This window comes from Olea europaea, chromosome 11 (assembly GCF_002742605.1).
Source record: "Olea europaea var. sylvestris chromosome 11, O_europaea_v1, whole genome shotgun sequence".
Lineage (NCBI taxonomy): Eukaryota > Viridiplantae > Streptophyta > Magnoliopsida > Lamiales > Oleaceae > Olea > Olea europaea.
In genome coordinates this window covers 4656731-4682794 of record NC_036247.1, presented here as the reverse complement: position 1 = coordinate 4682794, position 26064 = coordinate 4656731, and the positions used below count along the sequence as shown (strand labels likewise).

The 26064-nt window shown below is 36.0% G+C and overlaps 1 protein-coding gene across 1 annotated transcript; it reads right to left on the bottom strand.

Moving 5' to 3' along the window:
- Positions 1 to 41: 41 nt before the first annotated feature.
- On the bottom strand, positions 42 to 25630 carry LOC111403069 (small subunit processome component 20 homolog). The gene is made up of 31 exons (XM_023031434.1): positions 25455 to 25630; positions 25215 to 25337; positions 23858 to 24015; positions 19257 to 19301; positions 18146 to 18224; positions 17978 to 18051; positions 17023 to 17129; positions 16227 to 16403; positions 15946 to 16149; positions 15646 to 15862; positions 15438 to 15512; positions 14979 to 15313; positions 14254 to 14452; positions 13922 to 14147; positions 13498 to 13840; positions 12997 to 13177; positions 12753 to 12890; positions 12312 to 12573; positions 11750 to 12208; positions 10415 to 10875; positions 9431 to 9567; positions 9155 to 9336; positions 8698 to 9057; positions 7614 to 7739; positions 7464 to 7529; positions 5576 to 7383; positions 5212 to 5491; positions 4079 to 4315; positions 2955 to 3479; positions 2344 to 2506; positions 42 to 765 (listed from the first exon to the last, which is right to left on the bottom strand). The coding sequence occupies exons 1-31, from the start codon at positions 25521 to 25523 to the stop codon at positions 500 to 502; spliced, it is 8082 nt and encodes a 2693-aa protein (XP_022887202.1). The 5' UTR covers positions 25524 to 25630; the 3' UTR covers positions 42 to 499.
- Positions 25631 to 26064: the final 434 nt, after the last annotated feature.

Below are 26064 nucleotides of genomic sequence, written 5' to 3'. Positions count from 1 at the left end.
AAAACGCAAGAGACAAGAAAGAGAATTAAAGAGAATTTAACTTGTTAAAAATCATTGTTGCTAAATTTCTCATTGGTTTTAACAATTGATTATACGTACAGTATGTGCGAACACATGATTGAAAATCTCACAACTCCAATAAGTTGAGACATTTACAAGTGCATATAGTTTAACCTTGGCCAAAAAATAAAGGAGCCAGTCAGCCATCTAGCTCCATCAGTACTGAAATCAGTTTTGCATCATATAGTACCCTGTTAAATATATAAAATCAGTGCAATAGATATCAAAATTTTCGAGGAAGTCACTTCTCCAAGCAACCTGAAGCTGCGTGTGTTGGCATTGTGGTCAAGGTGTAAAATTTAATACAAGTACCCGCCCATACACTACCAGGTCGAATCCTCTCGCTGCATTTCACCGGATGCTCCAGTTTTTGAAATCATAATGTTATTCTTGGCAGTTTGTTGGCCAATTTCACCAAAAAAATGGCGCTGCTTAGACTTTACCGCATCCACTTTCCCATCTTCATGGTCATAATTTTCCTTTTTTTGTTGGCCCGATGCTTAGCTGCAATTCTCAGCTTCCTCTTAGCATTTTTCATCGGATTTACCACAGCCATTACTTTTTCTTCGTGCTTCCTCTTATCCCGCTTCCCTTTGAGAATTTTCCTTATCTGATTGTAAATTTGAACGAAATTTGGCGATCCTGGTTTATCTACTTTATCTCTTATGCTGTCACGAACTTCTTGGGCTAATTGTTTCACATCATCTGGTATGGGAACATAGAGGTTACAATTTGGTCATCATCCCAGACAGAATGCCAATAAGAATGTCAAAAACAAAGGTGTAAAAGCAAAATATAGACCAACTCCGCAACTATTGGCTACAGAACTACTATATAATATGACAATAAAAAGATAAACAAGAATGAACACCATCTTCAGTCAGAACTAGAAAGTACAACCAAATTAGCAATAACATGTGCCACAAACGGTGACCCAATCAAATACTACATTTTCATTTCCAAGTCTATGCTTATTTAGGCTGCACATTTAAATACAGCAAATTAAGCCATTTTCAATAAATATGGAGTTAAATTAAGCCTTTTTCAATAAATATGGAGTTAGCAACATGAATTCTTATTCATCACTCCATCTGGTTCATGACTACATCTATTGGAAAATTTAAAGCAACTAGAATCGTGGTAATTGTAACAAGGCCGTCTCAAAAACGACTTCTCACACTACATTTAAAATATATTACAAAATTTCAAATCATGCGAAGTTTTACTAGGACAAGTGATGCAAGACTGGTCCACAATTATGAACATCCATCACCCATTTTAAAAGATACAGCTACTTGCGAAAAGCTTATAAACACAAATTTCAAAGAAAACTTTGTTAACACTAACACAGAAGTAGAAAAAAGTTATTTGGATTGTCAAATTAAGAAATTCCATTCACGTTTCACAGCATGCTTAGCAATCTCTGGAAGTTATGATCTAGGACATTGGTTGGACCACAAAATTAATCTTTATTGNCATTCACGTTTCACAGCATGCTTAGCAATCTCTGGAAGTTATGATCTAGGACATTGGTTGGACCACAAAATTAATCTTTATTGCTGTCCTCTGTTTAGTATCTCCTCGTTTTTCCACATGCAGTGCCTAAACTCATTCATGTGTATTGCAAGAAAAAACGTGTATGCTCGTTATATTTCTCTTAAAAATCCTCAGATTGCCTGCCATCATTATTCTAATCGTTGTTGATCATGTTGGCAAAAAAGAGTAAATATCTTTTGAAAGGATATATCAAGCTTCATTAATCTAGAGGATTTTACTATCATTAGAACAGAACTCTGATCATGCAGATGATATGGGACCAATCGGTGATTTTAAACTACATTAAGCCCGTTTGATTGCCTTTAAATTAACACTCTTTTTTCTACATATTCATATTAAACCACACATTCACATAATAAAATATTCTACACGTAAACCCAAAACTTTTTCCTTACTTTTTCACCACACATTCTCTAAAAATTCACTATTCAAAACATTATTTTTGGTAAATAATGGAGGGGCTAAATGGAAAGACAAATTAGAAATTTAGAAAAGACGCTTCATATGTCAAAGACATCTATTTTATGCGTCCAATTTATTACCAAAGGATCAGTCACACGAGCATTGCTTCGTTATGTAATTCAGGAACACAGTAAGCATTTACTTATGTTATAGCATCGTAATACATAAGCCATCACAACCAAGAATGCTGAAGCTATAAATTTCAAAGGCAAGAAATATGCAAACCGAACTATATAACTCAAGGTTTGAATTGACCATACTAACCTGAAATAACCGTTCCAGTAAACCCTTCACAGACTTTGTACAAAGGAAACAGCATTTGAAATGCATAATCATGGAAATCATCTTTGCCAACTGGTGCTAACATTTTATAGCAGTCAAGAAGTGCCGATGAAACTAATTTGAAACAATTGAAGACAATTTTCATCTGCAATAAAGAAATTATATGCCTCAGCACTATCGGACTTTCAAAAACATTTAATAAAATAAGAACTGTCAGCATGGTTGTATAATGAATCAAGACATTTGCTTGTTTACTATGGGACTTTCGAAAACATTTAATAAAATAAGAACTGATGGCATGGTTGTGCAAGGAATCAAGGAATGAGCTCAGAACAAGCCACCCTAACAAAAAGAGCAAGGTCAAAGGAATTCTGAGATGGGAAGAATTGACGTGATTCAAGCTCAAAAAACTTCCCCAAAGGGCTCAAAAGAGCTCCTTGGATTGGCTTTGGTCATAATTTCCAAGTTTATTGAGTTACAGCATAATCGTTCTTATAACATGTGATTAAATAAGCATATAGTGTGAACATTGGACTAGTTTCCTTGATAATAAAATATAATAATTATTAAATATATTGTTCCCAGAAATGTACCTGTGTGGCCTCCATCTGAAGGGAAATTTTTCCCATCCTCTGAAGCAAATAAGAAACAAAAAGATGCTGATGATGCTCATCATTCTTTGCATCATGCTGAACAACAAGGCCAGAAGTAATAGATAAAAGCGAGCTTCTACCCTTACTTGAGTCAAGAGCATGAAAAGCTTCAAGAAAACGGTCTTGCTCATTGTGTTCAAGGTTTGACCAAAACTCCGGAAGATTCATATATTTATTCTTAACTAGAAGAGAATGCAACCCACAAATTGAAAACACAAGATTTTTTACAATTAAATCGCCTGCAGCATCATCAATTAGCGGCACCTTCAGTTGGCAGCAAAGAGAAGCAGCTATAGAGAAAAGTCTGCTTGGTCTCATTAGAAAAAATATTTCTGGTGGCATTTCCTTGTTCTTGTTGCAAGTCTCAGTAATCACTTGAAAGTAGAAAGAGACAAGGCGATTTGATATATTGCGCAGCCACAAGTGAGGGTGCAATAGGAACTCACAGATAGTTTCCCATATATCCTGTATAAAGTCAAAGGAACTTACTAAACTCAATATAAATGGGGAAAAGATGGAAGGTAGGCGAAGAAAGTAATAGAAAGGTAGAAGTCAACCGGCACAAAATAATTTAAAAGCAGTAAATTTCAGAAAAGCTTCCAGAAAGCATCTAACGGGATCTACTAAATTTACAATAATGCTTCCATGAATAAAACTTGATAATCCGGGAAAAGTTTCAAATAAGGGGGTCATAATAGCTATATGAAAGAGTAGAAAAGAAACTCTTCATTCAGCCATTCAAAATAGGAAGCAAAAGTTAAATTCCAATACACTACATGATGAAGCAGAAACAGCTAGCTAGATTATATTGCAGGAAGTGACTACCCGATAATGACTTATTCCAGCTTTCATGTGCATTTATGATTCAGATAACCTAAAATCTAAGTTTCATCAACCATTTCCACGAAAGAAAATATAGTTCAAGTTGGACAAGTTAGACCAGGAAAAAAAGGAAAAAAATGGTACTGCTAGAACAATGGATCACTCACTACTATGCATTCACTGATACAAGCAACAGATCAGTCACTACTATGCATTCACTGATAAAAGCAACAGATCAGTACCTCAAGATCTCTGTCAAAGCACAAGTTACGAAATTTGAGTTGATCTAGGATCTTCTCAAACATAATAAATGAATAATATGCCTCCTTCCACCAAGGAATCACGGCTCCATCAGATAGATCTTGTTCAGATGTAAGAGCAGTGACAGCAAACTGTAAAATCCTTCTCATAGCTTGCAGTACACTAGTTAGGTGTTTTTCGAAACCGTTACTCATTACTTCGACCAGTAAACCCAGAACCTGTTAAAACATAATGAAGTAACTCATAGGAAAATAACCTGTATTTTAAGTGTTAAAAGAGAAAATGGCCTATATTAAACTTCTTTTCAGAATCCAGATTTGATTACGGTATATCATAATCTGTCAACAACAATTAAATTTTCCATAACTTGTTCATATCCGCAAAAGAATTTTATTGTAGCAAAATGTTGAAGATGTATTTAGATGGCGTACATTTAGCCTCATCTTATAGTTTCAATTTTTATATCAAGAGGTTCAGTATGGTATCAAAGTAAGAAAATGTGCAAATTTCAAGTCTGCACCACCCATTTAAATAAAACTGTTTGCGTGTTAGGCTTTAATGGTAAAAATGAATCCAGCCTACACGTGACGGAACATGTTGAAGATATAGTTAAATGATATGTATATGGTCTCATTTAACAGCTTAAGCTTTTAGATAAAGTGATTCAATATGAATTCAAATAATTGTAATATCAGAAAGTATTGGAAGCGCCTTTCACTTTTAGATTAAAGTTTGCCAACCTTCCTGTGAAAGAAGTCCAAAATTTCATGATAAAAATGGGGAAGAGGATGGTCCTTAAAAATCATTCTGAGGTGCTTAAAAGAAAGAAATATCCAAGCAAATATAGCAATTAGATACAACTAAACAAATAAATAAAAGCATCAATTCTCAAACATCCTCTGATTTTTATGGTTAATGCATGGTAAGATGGCACTCCTTATAAAGAGCTGCATTCGATAAGTAGGTGTTTTGTAGTTGTTACCAACATTGAGGTCAGGTACACGATAAACAGCAACATTTGATTTAGACAAGATTCATATATTTCTCTTTGTTTCCTGTAACTGAGACGCTGTTTAATAAAACACGAGATAAAATAAACTAGTGAAAACTGTACCTGAGCTGCAGCACCCCAGAGTTTCTGTTTTTCACCCTGATACCAAGACAAACTATACTCCAGAATGGTGTGAAGTGAATGCAGGCTCACATGCGTAATAAGACACTTGATTGCAGCAGCAGCCATCGAGCGGACTTTGCTGTCCTGATCATTTGCCAAGCAAACTACCAAATGCAGAAATACTGTCTGAGACTGTTTATCAAGAGTTACTTTTGGAAATTTCATTATTATAGCATGCAGCATTTCAAGGATGGCTTCTCTCCCAGTTGAATGCTCGTATCTGAAACATACTCAAAGTCATAATCATAGATAACTTCACAAAGAACAAGTACCGAAAAATACTGACAAAGCCAAAGTTCCTTACCTCAAATTTACAAGCAATAAGTCAAGATGTTGTTGCAAGCGCTTCCCTGAAAGACGATAGTCAAGCAAAAACTGGAGTAAAATTTGACTGCACTTCTTACGAACTGGTTCCAAATGACTTGTTACCATCAAATTGGCAACCCGCACAACGAGATCATATATCTCAGGAACTACAAGTTTCCGGTGCACAACTGCCTTCAACAGTGAAAGGGCAACAGATGAGGCATTTTTTTCAAGATCAACAAACAATGGAAAGTGGATCAACATCTGCAGCTGATCGGCTGAAAGTGTAACTTTAGTACTACGCAGAAGCACTGTCAACAACTTAATACATGACTCCATAGATTGAGTGTTAGCATTTACTGAACCTTGTGCAATAGCCAACAATGAAATCTTTATCTTGTCACCTTGGGATTCAAGGGATGGCAAATGAAGCCTCACTAGTGGAGACAGGCACCTAATTGCAGCAGATGCAATGCTTTCATATTTTGAACTCAAACATTTACACAATAAACTCACACAAGAGTCCAGCATTGATAGTAAGTCTTTGTCCTCTTTGTTAAGTTTCAGGTTCTTCATGTAATTCTGCAGCAACCCAAGAGCAAATGCCGTGATTAAATGACTAAATAATCCATTTGAGTTATTTAGTTGTCGGCACTCTTCATCCCTGTCTAGTTTACTTGCCTTTGAAACATAGCTATTTTCATATTCATTATGCTCGTTACTAATTCCATCTTCAATGAGGCCATATGTAAAGATAATGAGTTCAGTCTGGTTCACAGATGGATTGCGTTCAATACCGGCAGCTATGTGATTTAACATTTTCTCTAATTTCCATTTCACTTTCTGCGTAAGATGCTTCTGCAGATGAACTGTAACAGGTGAAAGTAGTTTCAGAACATGGGTCTTGAATGTGATACTTCGGGCAATTAATTCGAGAGTTTCATAAGACTTTTGCTTTCTAGTCTCCTTCATTTTTGAAGCAATTTTCTCCACTTCTTTCTCTTCGGAAACATCTCCAAGTATATCATTCTCTATTACAGATAGAAGATCTTCCAAACAGTAGTCCAGCTTTCCACAAACCGGATTGAGAAGGAACTTTGACAATATAAAATTGAGTGTGTAGCCCAGTACATGCAATTCATATCCTCTTTTCAAGATACCCTTCAAGACTTTGACTATAAATTGCAAGTACTCCAACCCAAGTTCCTTTAAACAAGCAGCCAATGCAGATCTAGACTCATCACGAACACTTTCCAAGCGGTTCTTCAGAAAATTGGAAATGCGATGAATTATATTTGGAAGCTGTGCATCCATAATTTCACCAGGCAGCAATTTTAGAAGCTTCAGTGCGACTAGACTGATGTTGACATTGACATTCTCATAATCAAAGCTCAACAAATTTTGAATTTTTGGGAGTAAATGCTTCTGCAGACACGTCTGTATGACAGGAAGTTCAGCAGAGCTCGTACATTTTCTCAATGTTATTGAAGAAGTCATTTCAATGGTGTACGGATCCAGAACATCACATGCAGAATCTTTGACTTCACAAACAGAAGGAACTTCTGAGAAATGGAATTGGACTAGGATAGCAATGATTAGCCGCAATAATAGCTTTTGCTTGTCTGGTTTTGATGTCATCTCTCTGAAGCATTTGTTTAGCAAAGCATAATATTGTTTCCACTTCATGCAACCAGAAACTGATGCGAGGGCATCAATACATGCGCTTTTCACATGTTCATCTTTTCCATTTTGTACATCCAACAGCATACTGAAAAGGAGCGGAACGAGAACTTTATTGGTAATAACCTGGTCAGTCATAAGAGTATTGTGAGCAAAAGTAATGCCACAGAAAGGAAACGGTTCCAAAAGGAAACTGAAATCATTACCTCAGACAGATTTCCCGACCCAACAATGTCCCTAAAACGAGACAGCGCCCTTGCTCTCCTGTGTTTCTGCAGAAACATGTCACGTGCCATTATAGAAAGATGATTTATCAATGCATGTAAATTCCCAACAAATAACTCAAAAGGCTATACCTGTAAGTGAACAATGTTGTTGAAGAAATCCTGTTCCGGGTCACTGTTGTGTAGAGCCTCGTATGACTTAAGGTTTGCCACCATTGGAAGCTTCAGCACCATTTCTCGAAGTAAATCCATCCACACCTGAAACCAAACACATTTATATTGAACTAGGGCTTATAATTATATGTGGCGTATTTCTCGATTTTAATAATATCAAGATGAAAATCCTAAACTGGCAACATGTGCTCAAGCGGGCACTCTCACGCCCCCCGTATAATTAGAACGTAGATGATAAAAAGTAGGAAACAAAAAGGACTCCAAAAAATCAGAACGCATTTAATAAATCATTCTTATAACCACTTCTCTCCGAATACTCCCCACATCCCCGTCAAATTATGGTAGGATAAAAACAGCTCAATGGCATTACTGCTGCTGAGCCTCTAAATTAAATCAAAAGAAATTTTAGACTTCTGACTTTCAAAGGATTTAATAGCCTATATTGAAATCAAAGGCATGGTAACTTCCTATCACAACAAAAACAAATGCCACATACAATTAGTAAGAAACGCATTTACGGACAAAAGTCAATATTTATCATTTTAAGTGGTGAAAATCTAATCGATGGAGGAGGGAGTACTGCTATTGTATTCATTTATGTTTGTGAATAACATTAAGTTTATGGATCATCCACCGTTATAAGTAGCATTTTCACGCATAGGATTGGCAACAGATGCACTTATTGTAAGCATTATTAGAGAAACACCAGAAGTCACAATGTCAAAACTACTGCATTTATATTAAAATATTACATGACATTCAGGAGCATATACTGAGAGGTTATAGGTAACATATCTGCTTCCAAAATTTTAAGAATTAATGTGTTGGATCACTCATTTAACATCACACTTGCACCACCAATCCATCTCTCTCTTCTCAGAACCATGAACCAAATGGACACACGCATGCACAAACCAGAGGTGTCAGAGAACCGTGTACTGATAACTTAACAAAAAGAGTACTAAAATGGAAATGAAGATTGAGAAAGAGAAGTAAAAGATGAAGGGAACAAAAAGAAAAACTTAAGTATCAAACAAAATACCTTTTGACAAGAACTTCCCTTGACCATTGCATTTCCCATATGCTTTAGAATGAAATCTTTTACTATACGGTGAATACTGGCTTCAGACCACATTTCTTGGTCACACTTCAACATTCCATTTAATATTTCACCAGCAAACTCAATGAAGGAAAGAAATAATTTAAATGCACTTTGCCTTAAAATCAATTCTTCGGATGACATGTCATGTATAGAATGTGATAAAAGGAGCAATGCATGCTCTTCTCGAACAGAATAGAAAAAATCTGAATTAATCTTTTCATAAGCACTGATTATTCGGTCATAGTCAAGACCACCCATCTCAATGGCAGATGTTGCATTCAGCTGACGAAGAAGTTTTGCCTGCACGAGACATACAATGATATTTGAGAAGATGAATATTTCCAGTATTTAGGGGTGGGAACAACCATTAAAAGAAAACATAGGAGGCAAGCATTACCACAACAAGTACAGAAGAATCACTTGCAGCAAGAGCATCTAGAACATCACATATAGCGACGCGGACAACCGGATCAGCTGAGATAAGAAGTGGGGAAACTGAATTGAGAATTTTCTTACCATTTCCTGTCCCCAGTACCATTGCCACTTGTCCAATGATTTGCAAAGTGGCAAAATAAGCATCTACAGGAACAAAACTGAGTGATGACAGACGAAAGATAAGAGGAATATATTTACATCCAGTCTCCCAAAAATGATAATCATATGAGGTTCTTACCAGAACTTTGGGGTCTCAGGGTCAGAAGTGGGAGCAAGATATCAACAAAAGCCCCTGCAGCTGAAGGTTCCTTTACATACTTCACCAACAGTTTAAAGACAGTGAGTTCTTTCTTCCCAGGACATTTGACCAGTTTCCTGCAGTAAAAGAAGGCAACATTCATGAGAAGAGATGTGCAACAAATATCAGGTCCATACAGTACATTTTATTTATATACCCATGAGAACCATAAACCGCAGGTTATACCATTAAGGCAAACTCAAGTTTTCACAGAGAACTTATATTGGGGTTTTTCTCTTGGTTTAGACATGAAGTAAATCACCACTTGAGTTAAGAATGAGAAGGTGCAGAGCACAACTGACTGCTGTTCTTTCAGAAAAGGGTGAAAATCTTACAAAAATTCAAATAAATGGATGTCATAACTTGAGCTAAATTCAAGCCTCCACTAGGAAAGGCCTCAGACAATGATATGAAGCTCTCAGTGCAAGACCTTGGGATATTTGTAGCAACAATATTCTACTATAATTTTATTCAGTTTAGTTGGATATTTCTTTCATAAACCTGTCTGCACATCACCGAAGGAAACAGTTCTAGTCTTTTCCTTATGAGTCAAAAAGAACATCCTATTTCTTATTCTGAAAATCTGCTATGCTCGCTCTTCCTTGACCCTTTTGATTAACTTGAAAAGTTCTGGATGACTAGTGCAATCCTTCAATCAAAAGATTTTCCAAGGTGACTAGGGTGCCCTGTGTTGATCTAATATTCATTCCTCGAAATCCTACACCACAGGTCATTGCCTTCTTATCTAACAAACCCACGGTTTTATGTCCACTTCAACATTGTTCTTCCTTTGCTTACTTTACATGGTATTTAATGAAGTAATACGAGTTTGCTCGAAGAATTTATTGATAACTAAAAAAAACCAAATTTCATTAACATAAGCATTCTACAGCTGAAATGAAGCAAGTCCAAGAACCACATTACCTCTTAGATGCATTATCCATAAAAAGACTCCGCAAGCTTCCAACAAGTACGTCAAGGTGAGGAAGCATTATGTTTTTGACAGAGCAGTCATCATCACCCAGTTCGCTATCGAGCTTCAGTAAGTTCTTGATGAACTTGAAAACAGAATTCACAATGAATTCAGATGCTGTCGTGATGGAAAGCATGGAAAATATGTCAGGAACAAGACTCCTCTCCCTGTATAACAGTGGCAGGAGTCTGTAGCTCCGACTCATAGCAAGAAAGCAAGAGAAGAGTGAACTTGGCTTCTCACTACTGGCACCTTCTTGCTTAAAACTAGAAATCAAGGGTTTCACTGATGTAAAGAACAGATCCCAAAATTGACAGCCAAAATCATGATCCTCATATTTACTAAGAACGAGATAAATGATCTTGAGGCATAAGGATCTCAATTCCTTGAACTGCTTCACAGATGTCCTCATCTGCACGCACATTAAAACTTTTGATTAGAATACTTTGGTTCATTCATGTGGGACTGATTGGTTCAGATTTCAGAAATATTCAGGAAAACGAGAACTGGAGACATTGTTAGCGATGTAAGATCATATCGGAAGGAAAGAACATAAACTATTTAAGGACAAGTCCTCTACATAAGAAACAAAGATATACAGATAACATGTCATAAACTATAACCAAATACTCCATGGGTGTAAGGCAGCCGATTAGACAACTTATATTCAATCGGCTAAGAAAATATTTGGACACAGAAAATGAGATTTCACAATAAACCTGGAAACTCTTGTCTATCTTCAATTCATAAAGTACTTTGCTCAAATAAACTGGAAGCTCTTTTGTCTAGTTCTAGTCCCATGAGAGGCATTTGTATGCATAAAACTCTAATTCTAAGCCAAATTGGATGTTTGATATACATGAACTCAGTACTAGAAGGGATGTAAAAGACAAGGAGGTGAAGTCATTGCTTCCTATTTATTTTCCATAAAAATAAGTGCACAGAATCTTAGCTACATTCTATCAACTGCATGCAGTAGAACAGACAAGGTGTCTGAAGAGATGGAAAGGATAACAAGATGTATATCTTCCAATAATCCTTTTTTATTTTATGGGAAATAGAGAGAGTATAAAAACTGAGAATTAAATACCATAAGTAATGTAGAAAAAGAAACAAGGATTTACTGGTTCGACTTGAAAATGAGAATAAAACGAAGAAAATTATGGGGGAAGAAACTTCTCTTAGATATTTCCCTCAATTATGTTTAATGATTGTTAGTCAAGAACATATCAAACTGGACAAATAATTTTTTCATTAATTAAAAATGGCGGACTTTTAAGTGTTACCTGGATTAGATCCTCCGCTTCATCAACATGCTCAGCCATGTCATTGTCGAAGCTAGGGCAATTATTCACAAAAGATCCAGTACTTTTTGCACTTTCAAGAGATGATGTGCAGTTTGCCAATATCTGGACAACGTACCCCGCCAATAAATCAAGAAATGGAGTCACACGTGATTCATCAAAAACTGCTAAAATATCTTCTACCACATGCAGAAAACCATATCTCTTTTTCCAAGATAGGGCTTTTATGGCATCCATGGTAAAATGCCTCAAGACACTAGATGTATCAAACTCATTCTTATAGCTTTCAGGTAAATTAAAAAATGTTCCACTGGCCACATCTACTCCTTGAGGAATGGTTTGCAGACGTCTTATTAATATGGAAAAGAAAAGAGGAAGCTCGTCAACATCAAGCTGAGCTAAGAAACCAAGAACCGCTCTTCGGTGATGTATACTTGTATTCTGAAAAATAAATGTATCTCGATGAATTTTGTAGGAAATCTAAAAAACCAAAACACCCCAAAAAAGATCAGCGAATTAGAAGATACATTTGAATCAAACATACCTTCTGGGAAGCAAGCGTCTTCAGTTTTCTCACTTTTGGCATTAGTAATCTTATGGCAATAGGCACAACATAAGTTCTGTGCCCCACATCAATGAGGTTTGATTCCCTGGATAAGCTCCATTTTGTGAGTTCCTCCCGTAGATTTTTTGTATTGATCAAATTTTTCAGGTGCTGATCATATGGGATTAAAAATTCATCTTTCCAGTTCATCAGGCTGTCAAGTACCTTCATCTGTAATTCAGCATCATTATCATCAAGCAGCCTGGAACATCACCACGACCACCCCCAACAATATAGAAAGAAGCAGCAGAAAGAAAAAAATTAATAAAAGAAAAAAATCTATGATTGATCAGTAAACTATTAAGGTCCTGAACTAGATATTTAAAAATATATAATGCTCAACAATTAAATGATAAAAGTGTAAACTCTACTTTGGTCTACCTAAACTGAAGAACATCCTTCAAAAACCGACTTAGATAGAAAGCCTTCGGATTCGGTAACAATCTGAACAGGCTTAACCACTCTTTAAGAACCCCTTTCCAATCTTTCCCTTTATGATCTATTGTATGTGATGTCACGCTGTTTTCGAATCACGGAGAACCAAGTTAGGCAAAAGAAGGCAACAATACTCATGCATAAGTTCACATGAGCACTAAAAAATAAAGGTACAGTCAAATATAATCACCTTGAAAGGTCATCAACATTGTAGCCCAGAAACTTCAGGAACAAAGGTATTATTTGGCGATTCCGAGACTCTGCTATAGAGGGGATTTTCTGCAAAGATTGAATCAAGAGGGACAGCACTGTGGCACATGGCGTACTATCAAACGAAGGAAAAACAAAGGAATTAAACTGTCCCGCCAAATCTGTGCAATAAACACAATGATCAGCATTAGTTTTGGTTCTTTAACTCTAAAAGCAGTCATCTCCGTAATGTTATTGACTTAAAAAAATGCAGATATGATTTGTTTGGGGAATTCCAAACTCATTATTTTTTCTGTCTTATCCATGTCCAGAGACACATGAAAGTATATACTTGAGGAGAGGAATAACAACAGATATCAGTTCGTGGATGATATAGAACATGACTTGAAAAAAATAATAAATAAATAAAAGATTGGCAGGAATGGCAGCAAACAAAATCAGTCCTTAAAAAAGCAGCAGCCATAATAGGCATGGTAGATACCACTACACTGGTTAGTCTGAGTATCAACTCTGCCTCTGCCAGATTGTTTGTGAGACGATAGAAAAATAGACTGACAATTGTCAAGATGCCTAACATATATATCCCACAGTATCTCAAGATATTGGCTTAGGAGAACACCAAGGCACTCCATGGCTGGGTTCCATAAATAGCTAAATCTGTTGTGAAAGATGCCAATGATTCCATGTAAAACAATAGGCAGATATTGTTCAGCTACTCTTCCAGCAGATAGACCCATCTGTATCTTGGATATCAATAGAATGACTTTCCTGCTTGTAGCAATTGAAAGTGGTGTTTCTTCAATTGATTGGAGAAGCTTGAGAACCTAGAATTAGAGAGAAAATAAACTTATTAACCAACATACAATACGGAATTACATATAAGACACAGATAGTATGAAATATACATTATTGCCCTGGTCATCTACATGACAAGCCTCAGAACCATCCACTATCATTTTGTTAGCACCAAGATGTTCGTTCATCGATGTCTCATAATTTGAAGGCTCATAATGGCACAATATTCTCAAGGTAGAAAGGCGGATCTCTTTGTGAGCATGGCAGAGATTTTCAGCAAATATGTCTAACACATCTATCGCCTTTCCAGCTAGAAGTTCTGTTCGAATTATAGACCTTCATTGCAAAATTCTCGAAGCTTAGTGGAGTACAAAGTATTGAAGCAAAAAAATAACGAAGCAAACACTTACAAGAGATATAATTAAAGCTAGGACCAACTCACCCTGAAACTGAATCCAATATGTTGGCCACAGAAGATAAGATCTGAGGTGATGCCTTGTATCTTTTTGCAAGATCCAAGAATTTGCTCATGACGGGTTCGTTATATACAGTGCTATTACTAAAAACCAACTTATGATAAGATCGCAAGGCAGCACCAATCAGGCTCTGGTAAGCGTTTCTTCTTGCAATGCACCCTTGATCTAAAAAACGAAGCAACAAGAAAATCTACATAAAATTGTGTATGACAGACCAAGAGGATATTTGAACAGTAATATCACTTATCAAAGTAACTAGAAAATTTTTAAGACAAAAATCATGGCATTTCTTCTCTCAATCAATCCACCAGAGATCAAACATTTATATTAAATCTAGTGCACGTCTTTTTATACAGACAACATTTATCTACATCGTTATTACAGTAAGCATGAAGACAATGCTGTCAAACAGAAGTCTCATCAGTTCTTGACCACGAAATTACTAGATAATAGTTGATTTGCCTGAATAGGGACAGAAATATTCATTTCACAATTCCGAACAAAAAAATAACTATATGACAACAGTTCAGTTTTCACAAGCGAAGATTCTATTACCATTTTCACCAAACAGCACTTATTAATAAACAGATCGATTTACAAACAATCTCCTCACTTGCAACTGATCAAAAATTTTTTTTCCAAATAATATATGCAACAAAAGAATTCAACAATTTCAGAGAAAATATCTTACCTATTTCCGTCATCAGAAATTCATCCATTGCCTTTATCAAGTTCATCAGTAAGGATGGATTTTCTTGGGCACCTGCCACGTGAGGATAGCACCCAATAACACCCCATAGGACAGGCAACCTATTTTCTTGAATTTCATTAGATCCTTTAATAGCATTCGAGATTACTCCAATCCAGTAACTGATACATTCACGAAGAAAGACACGAAGTCTCGAAAGATTTTCACTGGAGTTCACATCATAGAAGGCAGAGCTCTGCCCTTCCATTTTCTCACAGAAACTTAGCAATAAATTTATAACATCGTCTTCTGGACCTTCTACTAAATTACTGAATGCACTGAAATCAATAAAAAAAAAACTTAAATAAAAAATAACCAAAATAATAGTAGACAGAGACCTTTCATATATAATATTATTCAAAGGAACAACATTGTAAGTACAGTATTAACAAAAAAAGGTACCTTAATATATTAGTTCCAAAAACACGGAGAATGCATGGGTCCTTCAATAGAAGATCTCTAATGAAAATCAGCAAACTGAAACCCAAACAGAAGTGGGCATTCACACAGAAAGTGAGAAGTCAGAGTCACGGTAATGATCAGGAATGGCAGGAAATGCTGAAGGTTAAAGAGTCGGTTGAAATGTAGGGGAAGTTACATTAAAAGATACCTATGATTCCTTAAGTCAAATACTGGCCCCCACTGTGACGAAAGGTCCATCAAATCCATCTTGGTATTTGGATTGCAGAGACCATCAAGAATGCAAAGCATCAACTTCAAAATTTTATCAATGATTTCTGATGATTGGTCCACTACCTCGACAGCGAGATGAGGCAGAACAGAAGTCTGCAGAAGCAGACCGACTAGTTGAAGCATTCGCTTGTAATCTGTACAACATAAAAATCTTTAGATGTGGGCAGAGTAGGTGCAATGCAGAGGACTAACAAACCAAGAGAATGCCAAAGCCTACCAGAGATTTTCTGCGCGTGATCATTTTGCATGGTGGATATAAGAAGAGACAGAAGCCGACTAAGGTGCAATGAGTTGCCATTGGCCACACAATCAGTTATTTTGTCGCATAAGCATTTCCACATAGAATGCAACCCTTCAGGATCTAGCTCCGCATATAATCTTTGAAAGGTCAGAATCAAAACTTCAAGAATCGTGGTTGAGCCTGAGTATGCATGCAAATATTGAGATTCAATATTAAAAGAAGCAAAGATGGTTACTGATTGCGATTAGAGAGCGCACCTTCCACACTTTGATTTTCAAAAAAGGAGCTGTTCAACAGTAGCGTCAATACCATCTCTGTCTTAGAATGTAATCTTGACGAAGTTATTCTCATAACATGTGACAGTAATGAACTGACTCCCGATTTTCTTGTTTCTGATGGTTCCTCTGCAACTTCAAGCATAGCATTCCTAATATCTGTTCCAATTTTAACATTAATAATCATGTATTGAGTCAAAATAATATAATCATGATATAGCCTCATGGAAGACTATGGTTGAATTCAGCCTAAGCATTGAATTAAGAAAAGTGAGCTTGTATTCCTTGTTTCACACGATAAACACACAGAGGAATTTGTACGCGTGTGACTATGATAAGTCATGTACCAACTTATCAAGATTAATTGGGCTTGCCTTAACATTTCAGAACGAAAAAAATATTTTCCAAGGGAAGATTAATTTTGTTGAAAAAGCAACAAAGTGGTTTCCAAGTTACATGTTCGCTGTAGCAGATATGTTGGAGATCCATTCACTTTGGTACGACCAAACGAAGTACATTATTAAAATTGCATTGCGCTTACACATATTTCCACGTAATACTGAACAGTGAAAACAGAAGCATTTGGTGAATATACACAAATGCATCTGAAGATTAAAAAAAGAAAATGCACGCACTACTTTTGTTATATGCATAGAGAATATATATATATATTTCTGTCCTGATTTAGACATGATAAAATAAATAATCACACAATGATACACAATTAAATTGTCTAATCTCAACAAATGGGCAAGTGATTTATAACAGGAAGCCAAACCTCGTTTTAGATGCTGAACGGGTGTTTTCCTTAATAAGAATGAGACTGATTCCGCCATGAATTCTCGAACATAGTCCCTGGGGTAGTATCTTAATTTTACTGTAATGCTGAGGAAGCAAGACAGAGTCAAAATCAGAGAAAGAGAGAGAGAAACATTCTCATAACACGTGCTCATGGAAACAGTAAATATTACATCATGACCCAAAACAATCATATTGAATAAAACACAGGTACTCAAGGACATATGACTATATAGAGTTGTAAATATCATCTTAAGGTTTCCATACAGCAATTTTTTGTTTAAAAGTTTGGAAACCCCAACATTCCTGAAGAAACACCATTACACATCTATGAGGTCCTTAAGATTTGTCCTCAACACTTGATGTCACCACTTCTAAAACTTCATATTCAGGAAAAGGCTTCTCGAGATGTGATCAATGTCAACTATACTTCATTTTCTATTACCAAAAAATGTACTTGTACACTATCATTGACACACATTAGTGAAGTATTTTATCTTATTCTAAAGTGGGTAGGTGCGTATGTTCTCGGGCAATTGTAATACATGGAACACTGTAACCTGATAGCAGAATGATTTCGACTTCAAATTAGTAGTACTTTCTCAAAGGAAGAAGATAAAAAACAGTCTCTTTTCGCCTCAACCCCTCCAAACCAGAGAAGCAGCATTGAGGTGGACTTACAAATTCTGTACCAAGAAATGTTCTTATATATCAAAGATAAAAACCATAGGATTTATAAAATTGAGCTCAAGATTAATATGGTGATTTTCTTGCTCCTCTGGTGTAGAAATTCCAAGTTACCCAACACCAATTTGCCAAAAATAAAAAACAAGCAGAAAAAACTTGAAGTTCATAACAGATATATTTTTGCTGTCTAACAAGGTTGTCGTCATTCTTTCTGGACAAATAAGAAAGGAACAAAACAAAATAACTACCTTAAGACATGACCAACTTGTCTGATAAGATACTTCTGCAAGTACATCAAAATATAGGACCATGATGTGAAAATCTACAACAACAAAGAAAAAATGCTTTAGAATTTATTTGTCTTTTAATGAACTATCACAAACAGAAATGCATTCAACTGAGGGACAATCCAGGACCTGCTCAATGATTTCTGGTTCTCTATCAGCACCGCTTTCAAGAAGAGATGTCAAAGAATCGGCAATCCTTTGGAGAAAGCTGCAAGGACAAAAGGTACAAGAAAAATCAAATTAATAAAAATTAGCCCCTGTTTGACACGCATTAAAACAAAACTCTTTTTTTCTCTAACTCATTTTCTACAACACATTCTTAAAGTAAATTATTTCGCACCTCCAATTTTTTAACCACACATTCTCCAAAAATCACTATTCAATTCATTTTAGTGGTTGTCAAAAAGAGGCTTAGTGAAAATTAATTTTGAAGGCATCATTTTAATTTGCTCAGTATTATCTACAAAACCTAACTTGGAGGTGTAGACATTGTTTCTAGTTTCAACATCAATGAAATATTGATGCCTACCCACTTCCTCAGTAACATTGAATTGAAATACAGCATCCCGTAATGATTGAGGGCAAAAAGATAATTACATCAAGAAAACAGAATTATATGTACAAATCATAATTGATTAAGAAATAAATTGAAGGCCAAAAGGAAAAAATAGAAAGGTATAGCTATAGGTGAAGAAGTGTGATTATCGGGAGGACCCATTTCTAGGTCTCAGGAAACACTGGAACTCCTTTAAAGCCCCAAATCCAAATCTGAGGCATCTGCCTCATAATACAAGCTGAAGGCAGGGCTGCTAGGTCAAAGAGGAATTTTGGAATTAAAAATCCTTTACCCCTGATATCAAAGCATCTTTTGCTATTTCTTTGTTTGCCCCTTGCTTAAAAATAGCAATATCATTGAACTTCCTGAACTAATGCTTCATTTTGGGCTATTACTCCTGTGTCTATGGAATTTATTTTAATTTGTATACTGTGCCTATACTGCCAGATCCTTGAGATTTAACCGAACGTAAAAGAAAGTTAAAATGCCAAATTCCATTTTTCACTTTTTACCTTTCACCAATTAAAACTGTTCAAGATATGTAATCATACAAACAAAGATAAAATGCAACAACACTTTAAGCTTGAGCATGAAAAGAAGGAACAAGTATCAAAAAAGAGAGATTATTTAGAAAGAAAAAGAAAATGCCGTAATAACAATACAAGTTCAGAAAGAGGGACTTACGGTATAAAATCTTCCAGTAGATCTCTGGATAAAGCAGCAATCAACCTACACCCATAAAACCATGATTTTTAGAAATTATAAACAGAAATGCATGTGAATGGAAAATCTGATGTTGCAGAATTTTAATCAATCCAATACGGTCAGATAAAAAATAACGATTTATCTAGCCTCTATTTAATCCTCATTACTTTCAAAATACATTTTTCTCTCTTTTCTTTTTAAACACAAATTTTTCAATAAAATAATATTACATGTAAATCCAAAATTTTTCTTAATTTCTAACCACACATTCTCTATCAATCTACTATTTCAAAATGTATTCTTACAACAAAATGGGGCTCAAACAGGCTCCTAATGTTATTGTAATCTATAAAAATTACAAAGGCTAAAATTAAGCATGGAATCAGTTAATTGTTTACTTGGCTAGTGAATGCAGATTGGCTAAATGTATCAAGTTTCATTTGGAACAATAAGATCAAACCATGGATTAGGTAATACAACAGCTTCCATATTTCCCATCCAGATCCCTCTACCCCGACTCCCATATATAGAATAAACAAAATCTCCTTGCACAAATGTGCAATCAGATGATATAGCAGCATTCCCCAAAAAATTCCAACTTTTACACATAACTTTCTATAAATATTTGATATGTGATATCTTCGATGATGTAACTAGCAATATCTCTGAATATAAATATCAAAGTGGTGAAAGACTGTGGTTGAAAGTAGAAGATTTTGGAGAACGAGTACAGACTTGGTGGGCATCTTATAATGTCAGGGATCTCCTAGTTTTGTGCTGGATCAAAAATTGAAGACTTTGAAAGAAGATTTAAAGAGATGGAATGAGGAGGTTGTTGGCAATGTGAAATGTCGTAAACTTCAGTATCTTTCCGATATAGAAGAATTGGATAGGTGGGAGGAGAGTCGAAGGTTGGCCGGGGAGGAGAAGGAAAGACGTAGAGTGCTAAGGGAAGAGCTGGAGAGGTTGGTAGAGATGGAAGAGATTAAATCCAGGATCACTTGGTTGAAAGAGGGGGATAAATGCACTAAGTTTTTTCACAAGGTTGCTAATTCTAATAGGAGCAACAATTCTATCACAGTGTTAGAGGTGGTTAGGGTTACTTATGAGGAACCACAAGAAATTGGAAGTCATCTAGTGAATTTCTATCAGAATCTCTATCGGGAGCAGTTTGAATGGAGACCGGAGTTGGAGGGATTGGATTTTTCTACTATCACGGGGGAGGATGCCATTTGGTTAGAGAGACCTTTTGGGAAGGATGAAATCAAGGAGGTAGTGTTTAGCATGAATGATGATAAAGCCCCTGGACTGGATGATTTTTCATTCTCATTCTACAAGGCATGTTGGGAGGTAGTGCGAGCAGACTCCTTACCTATTTTTTTAAACGTGGCAAGTTCTTGAAAAGCTCCAACGCTACATTTATTGTGCTAATCCCTAAGAAAGTGGGAGCGATTGATATTAAGGACTTCCGCCCTATTAGCCTAGTCAATGGGATGTATAAGATTATTGGGAAATTTCTGGCGAACAGATTGAAAGAGGTGCTAGGGAAAGTAGTGTCCAAGTTTCAAAATGATTTTGTAAAAGGGCGCCAAATTTTGGACTCGGTGCTTATAGCAAATGAATGCATTGACTCAAGATTGAGCTCAGGGTTCCGGGAATACTATGTAAACTCGATATTCAGAAGGCTTATGATCATATCAACTGGGGGTTCCTTTTGTATATGCCTAGGCGATGTGGCTTCAGAGATAAATGGTGTAAGTGGATCCAATTTTGTATTTCTATTGTTTCGTTCTCAGTTTTGGTCAATGGAACACCTGAGGGTTTTTTTCGGAGTAGTAGAGGATTGAGACAAGGGGAACCATTGTCTCCATTGTTATTTGTTATTGTGATGGAGGCTTTCAGTATAATGCTTGAAAGAGCTGTGGGAGAGGGTTTGATAAAGGGGTTTATGGTTGGTCACTTGCAAGTGTCCCACTTTTTATTTGCAGACGATACGTTGATTTTATGCGAGGCAAATTATGAACAATTCAAGAACTTGCGTCATTTGCTAATATACTTTGAAGCGGTGTCCAGATTGAAAATCAATTTGGGGAAATCTGAGGCTATTCCAGTAGGAGAGGTAGCTAACGTAGAGGTGCTGGCTGACATTTTGGGTTGTCGAGTTGCGCGGCTGCCTATGTCATAACTAGGACTTCCGTGAGGAGCACGATTTAAAAGTAGGCATATTTGAAATTGTATTGTGGAAAATGTGGAGAGGAGGTTAGCAGGGTGGAAGCGTATGTACCTCTCTAAGGGAGGCCGACTTACACTCATTAAATCCACTTTCTCTAATCTCCCCACTTACTTTTTGTCGTTGTTCCCTATTCCAGCTGTAGTGGCAAATAGATTAGAGAGACTTCAAAAGGAATTTCTCTGGGCAGGAATGGGGGTGGAGAGAACTTCATTTGGTTAATTGGGGTATTGTTTGTTCACCTATGAGGATGGGGGGCCTTGGAGTTAGGAGTCTTGTTTTGTTTAATAAGGCCTTATTGGGTAAGTGGTTGTGGCGATTTGGAGTAGAGAGAGAAAACTTTTGGAGAGAAATCATAGAGGAGAAGTATGGTGTGTTGGAGGGGAGTTGGTGTACTGTTGTGGGTTGCGATTCCTATGGGGTGAGTTTGTGGAAGTATATTCGACGAGGATGGAGTGATTTTAAGGACAAATTGAATTTTGTGGTGGAGAATGGTAATGATATCAGATTTTGAGATGATCGTTGGTGTGGTGATCAACCGCTAAGTTAGGATTTCCTTTTTTGCACCGCATTTCTTTAGTGTCTTCTGCTATGATGAGTGATGTATTAGCCATTCATAATGGAAATTACAACTAAAATATTACTTTTGAGAGGCGCCTACAAGATTGGGAGTTGGATAATTATTCATTATTTTTGACATCTCTATATAAGGTACAGATTCAAGTAGGAGAGAATGATTGTAGCAGGTGGAAGTTGGCACGAGATGGTATCTTTTCTGTCCGTACTTATTTTAGATCCCTCTTGGGACCTACGGAGAGTTCATTTCCCTGGAAGCTGGTGTGACAAAGCAAATTGTCTCCACGGGTAGCATTCTTATTGTGGACGGTTCACGGTTGTAAGGGGACAGGTGTCAACGATGGATAATCTTCGACGAAAAGGCTTTTATGTAACCGAGTGGTACTATATGCACAAAAGGGATGGGGAGACAATAGACCACTTGTTCATTCATTGTGATAGTGTTCGATGGCTTAGAAATAATATCCTGGCTTCTCAATCTATGAGTTAGGTGCTGCCAAGGCGTATAAAGGACGTATTGCAGGCATGGAGGTGAAAATTTCGTGATAAGGATAGCAAACTTGTATGGAACCTTATCCCGGGATGCATTGCAAGGTGTGTTTGGAAAGAAAGGAACAACCGTTGTTTCAAAGATGGAACAACCGTTGTTTCAGAGATCAAACAACCAATTTGACTTTGTATAATTGGTTTAATGCTGCAGCTAAAAATCCTGTAGAAGGGTTGCCTAATTTTATGTCGTTCCTCTCCTGCTTGAAGTGATTGTACACATCCCATGTAATCTCTCTTAATTAATAAAATTATGTTTACCTATCAAAAAAAAAAAAAAAAAGTGTGAAAGACTGTTCAAAAATATCAGATTTAAAAATATATTCTTCAGAATGTAAATCCCAAGAATTCAAACAAAGTGCAAGCAGGAAGTAATGGACAGTTTGTTTGACCAAGAAGGAATACATAGTTACGTACTGGGACCCAGTTAATACTCTCCAGTCTCCTCTATTTATCAGTCAAGAATACAGTGGCACAAGATACCACATCCATGCCAAATCCAATACCACTGATGCAACGCTAACCTAGAAACCCCAGAAGGAGTATAGCGGTCATAAATATCAGTGTTGTCCCAAATTAGAGTGCACCACAGACTTAAAAATGGGTCTTAAATCAGAAGGCATCCAGTTGGCTAGAAAAGAAAAATAACAAAACTAATCATAATTCCTAGAAACTGGTCTGCTTACTTGACTAAGAAGTTTCCAGGATGAACTGCACAGATCATGCTTACGCATGTTATACAGTCAGCAAGCATGAAAGAAAGGCAATCTTTACAAACGTACTTTGTTGAGGGAAGGTGTAATTGCAAGTGGACGAAAAGGGAATTTTAGGAAAAAGATATTTTAGATCTCTTTCCCCCTTTTTGTTCCTATTACTTTCTATTTTTCTATTTTCTATCAATATATTGGCAAATGCTTATCGCTTGATTGAACTGAAATTTGTGATGGGTACACATTTTTTCTTATTGGTAATCAGATAATTTTATAAATCAAAGGAATTGTATTGTCAAAACAAGAAAAAACATGAAATTAGGCGGCCTTCTATATGATTAGTAGCCGCAGTATTAAACCAAGAAAATTTGTAATGGGTACACTTCACGATATGATACAATAAATCAATCTATGCAACCAGATGGAAAAAGACGATGATTTGAGGAGTAATAGAGAATAAGGATTATTAGTTATTATGATTGTACATCGTGTAAATGGTTACTAATTCGCTACAATACCTTAGTATGGGTTCAAGTGATAATCTCCCTTTCATTTTCAGTCTAGAAAGAAGATACGATAGTATCAATTCCTTTTGCAATATAATTTGTGGCAGTGTTTGTACCAAAGGGAACATTTCTTCATAAAATGAAATAAAATCCTCTGCAGTGTTCAATTCCTGCAGTCCGCACAATAACAGAAGTTGCATAAGAAAGAAATTCCTCAAAGTGAAAGTGCAAAGAATTTAGACATGCAAAATGCAATTTTGGTATGCATGAAAAAATCTATATATTGCCAATTTAAAAATGATGAGTTTGATGTTCCTTTAGAATTAAATTGTGAGCTGCCAGAACCAGACTCTAACACGTCTATTGTATAGACGTAAGTAGTATGTCAGAATAGATAGTTCATAAGTGCAGTAAGACACTAAAATATTTCTATGATATAGACATGAGTAGCACGTCATAAAAGAGAGTTTATAAGTGCAGTAAGACATGGCTGTGATATGGATGCAACAAGCATGCCTTTACATATAGTTCATAAGTCAAGAAATAATTCAAAGAATGAGGGAAACGATTAATTATAAATTATAGAAACGGAAAGAAATTACTTCCGCAAAAAGGATAGATGGGCAATATGGGGAAACGTCTATCTTGTCATTATACTGTAGAAATTATAAGTTGATACTAATCCCCTATGTTGCCATTAAAGGTGTTCCAATTTGTCATTCTGTGCTAAAAAACTTAAATGATAGAAAGAAGTAATGAGCTATTACAATCCATTTGGGAGTCCCTATATCCACCAACGATACATGTCTAGATAGCCAAGCCATTAATGCCAGACCAATTTTTTTGATGCATTGGTTGCAAATTCCCACCCAAATCTGACTGCATCTGTATTCAACATGTTTAGTCTGTATACATGGACTTTGTAAAGGATATAAAGTGAGAATTACAGAGGACGCTTATTAAGGTGAGTGTAGTCTCACGGCAATGCACGGCCTGGTGAATAGGTGCAAAGACACAAAAAAGAGCCTTTAAAGTTGCACAGTAAGCACAATTATATAACTTAAGACCTCATGCTGTCCTCGCTAAGTACCAAATTAACAAAGCCTTACACAAATTACTAGGATTGCTTATAACTTCTCTTCACATTCAAGCACCAAAACAACAATTCCAGGAACCCAACAACCATACAGCTCAAATAAAATCAAAATTACATAATCACAGCAAGTTGTAAGGCTTTACACCTTTCTTAATTCTATATCTCATTCCATATATGGCAAAAGTGAGGAATTGCTTGAATTCATCAACAACCCACTAACACCAAAACTTGAAATGAACCAACAAATTTAATAAAAACATAATATATACGTACTCTATATTCTATGATACAGTCACGGAAAAAGGAGGAGCCTTCAGAGGGCTCGGCTTTCAATGGGTTGAGACTTCGGTATACATCAATGTCAATTTCCTCTATTCTTTGCGAGAACGACTTGAACTGCACCCAGACAAATAAAACGATTATTATTCAATAATTTCGACTTTCAAACATGCCCTAGAACAAACATAGGCACAGATATGTTTAGAACATTATATAACTCATCAAGGAACTTACAGTAAATCGACGTCGACCAGGGCCTGTATTCAAAGATTTCACTGCTTGGCTATTTGAAGTAGTAGCCATTGTCAAATTCTAAGGATTTTCCGGTGTTGCTTCGCAATTTTGCGGGAGAGAGAATATATAGGACGGACAGGGTTTAGCTTAGGGGTTAACTAGCCGATTGATGAGTCGGTTTCGTTGAAGCCCAATTATCTTCGGTTATCTTACAAAAATACCCTAAAAATTAGCTTTTAAAAAATCATACGGAAGGTATTTTTGAAGTAAAAAATATTGTGTAAAATAAAGTTTCACATTTTAATATACAAAAAAAGTGATCCTCAAATTTAAAAAGGTGATATTGTGTCACTTTTTTTTATTAAAAATAACGTACAATATTATTTTTATTTAAAAGTAATGTTTATCACTAAAAAAAGTGATAAAAATTTAAAGAAAGTCATAAACACTAAAAAAAATGATGAATTTTTTTTAAAAAGTGACAAAACAATAATTCAAAAAAAGATATAAATTTATTTTTAAAAAAAGTGACAAATTCAGAAAAGGTGACGCAAATTCAAAAAATAAAAAAAGCGATAAAAAATAAAAAAGTGATGGACACTAAAAAATG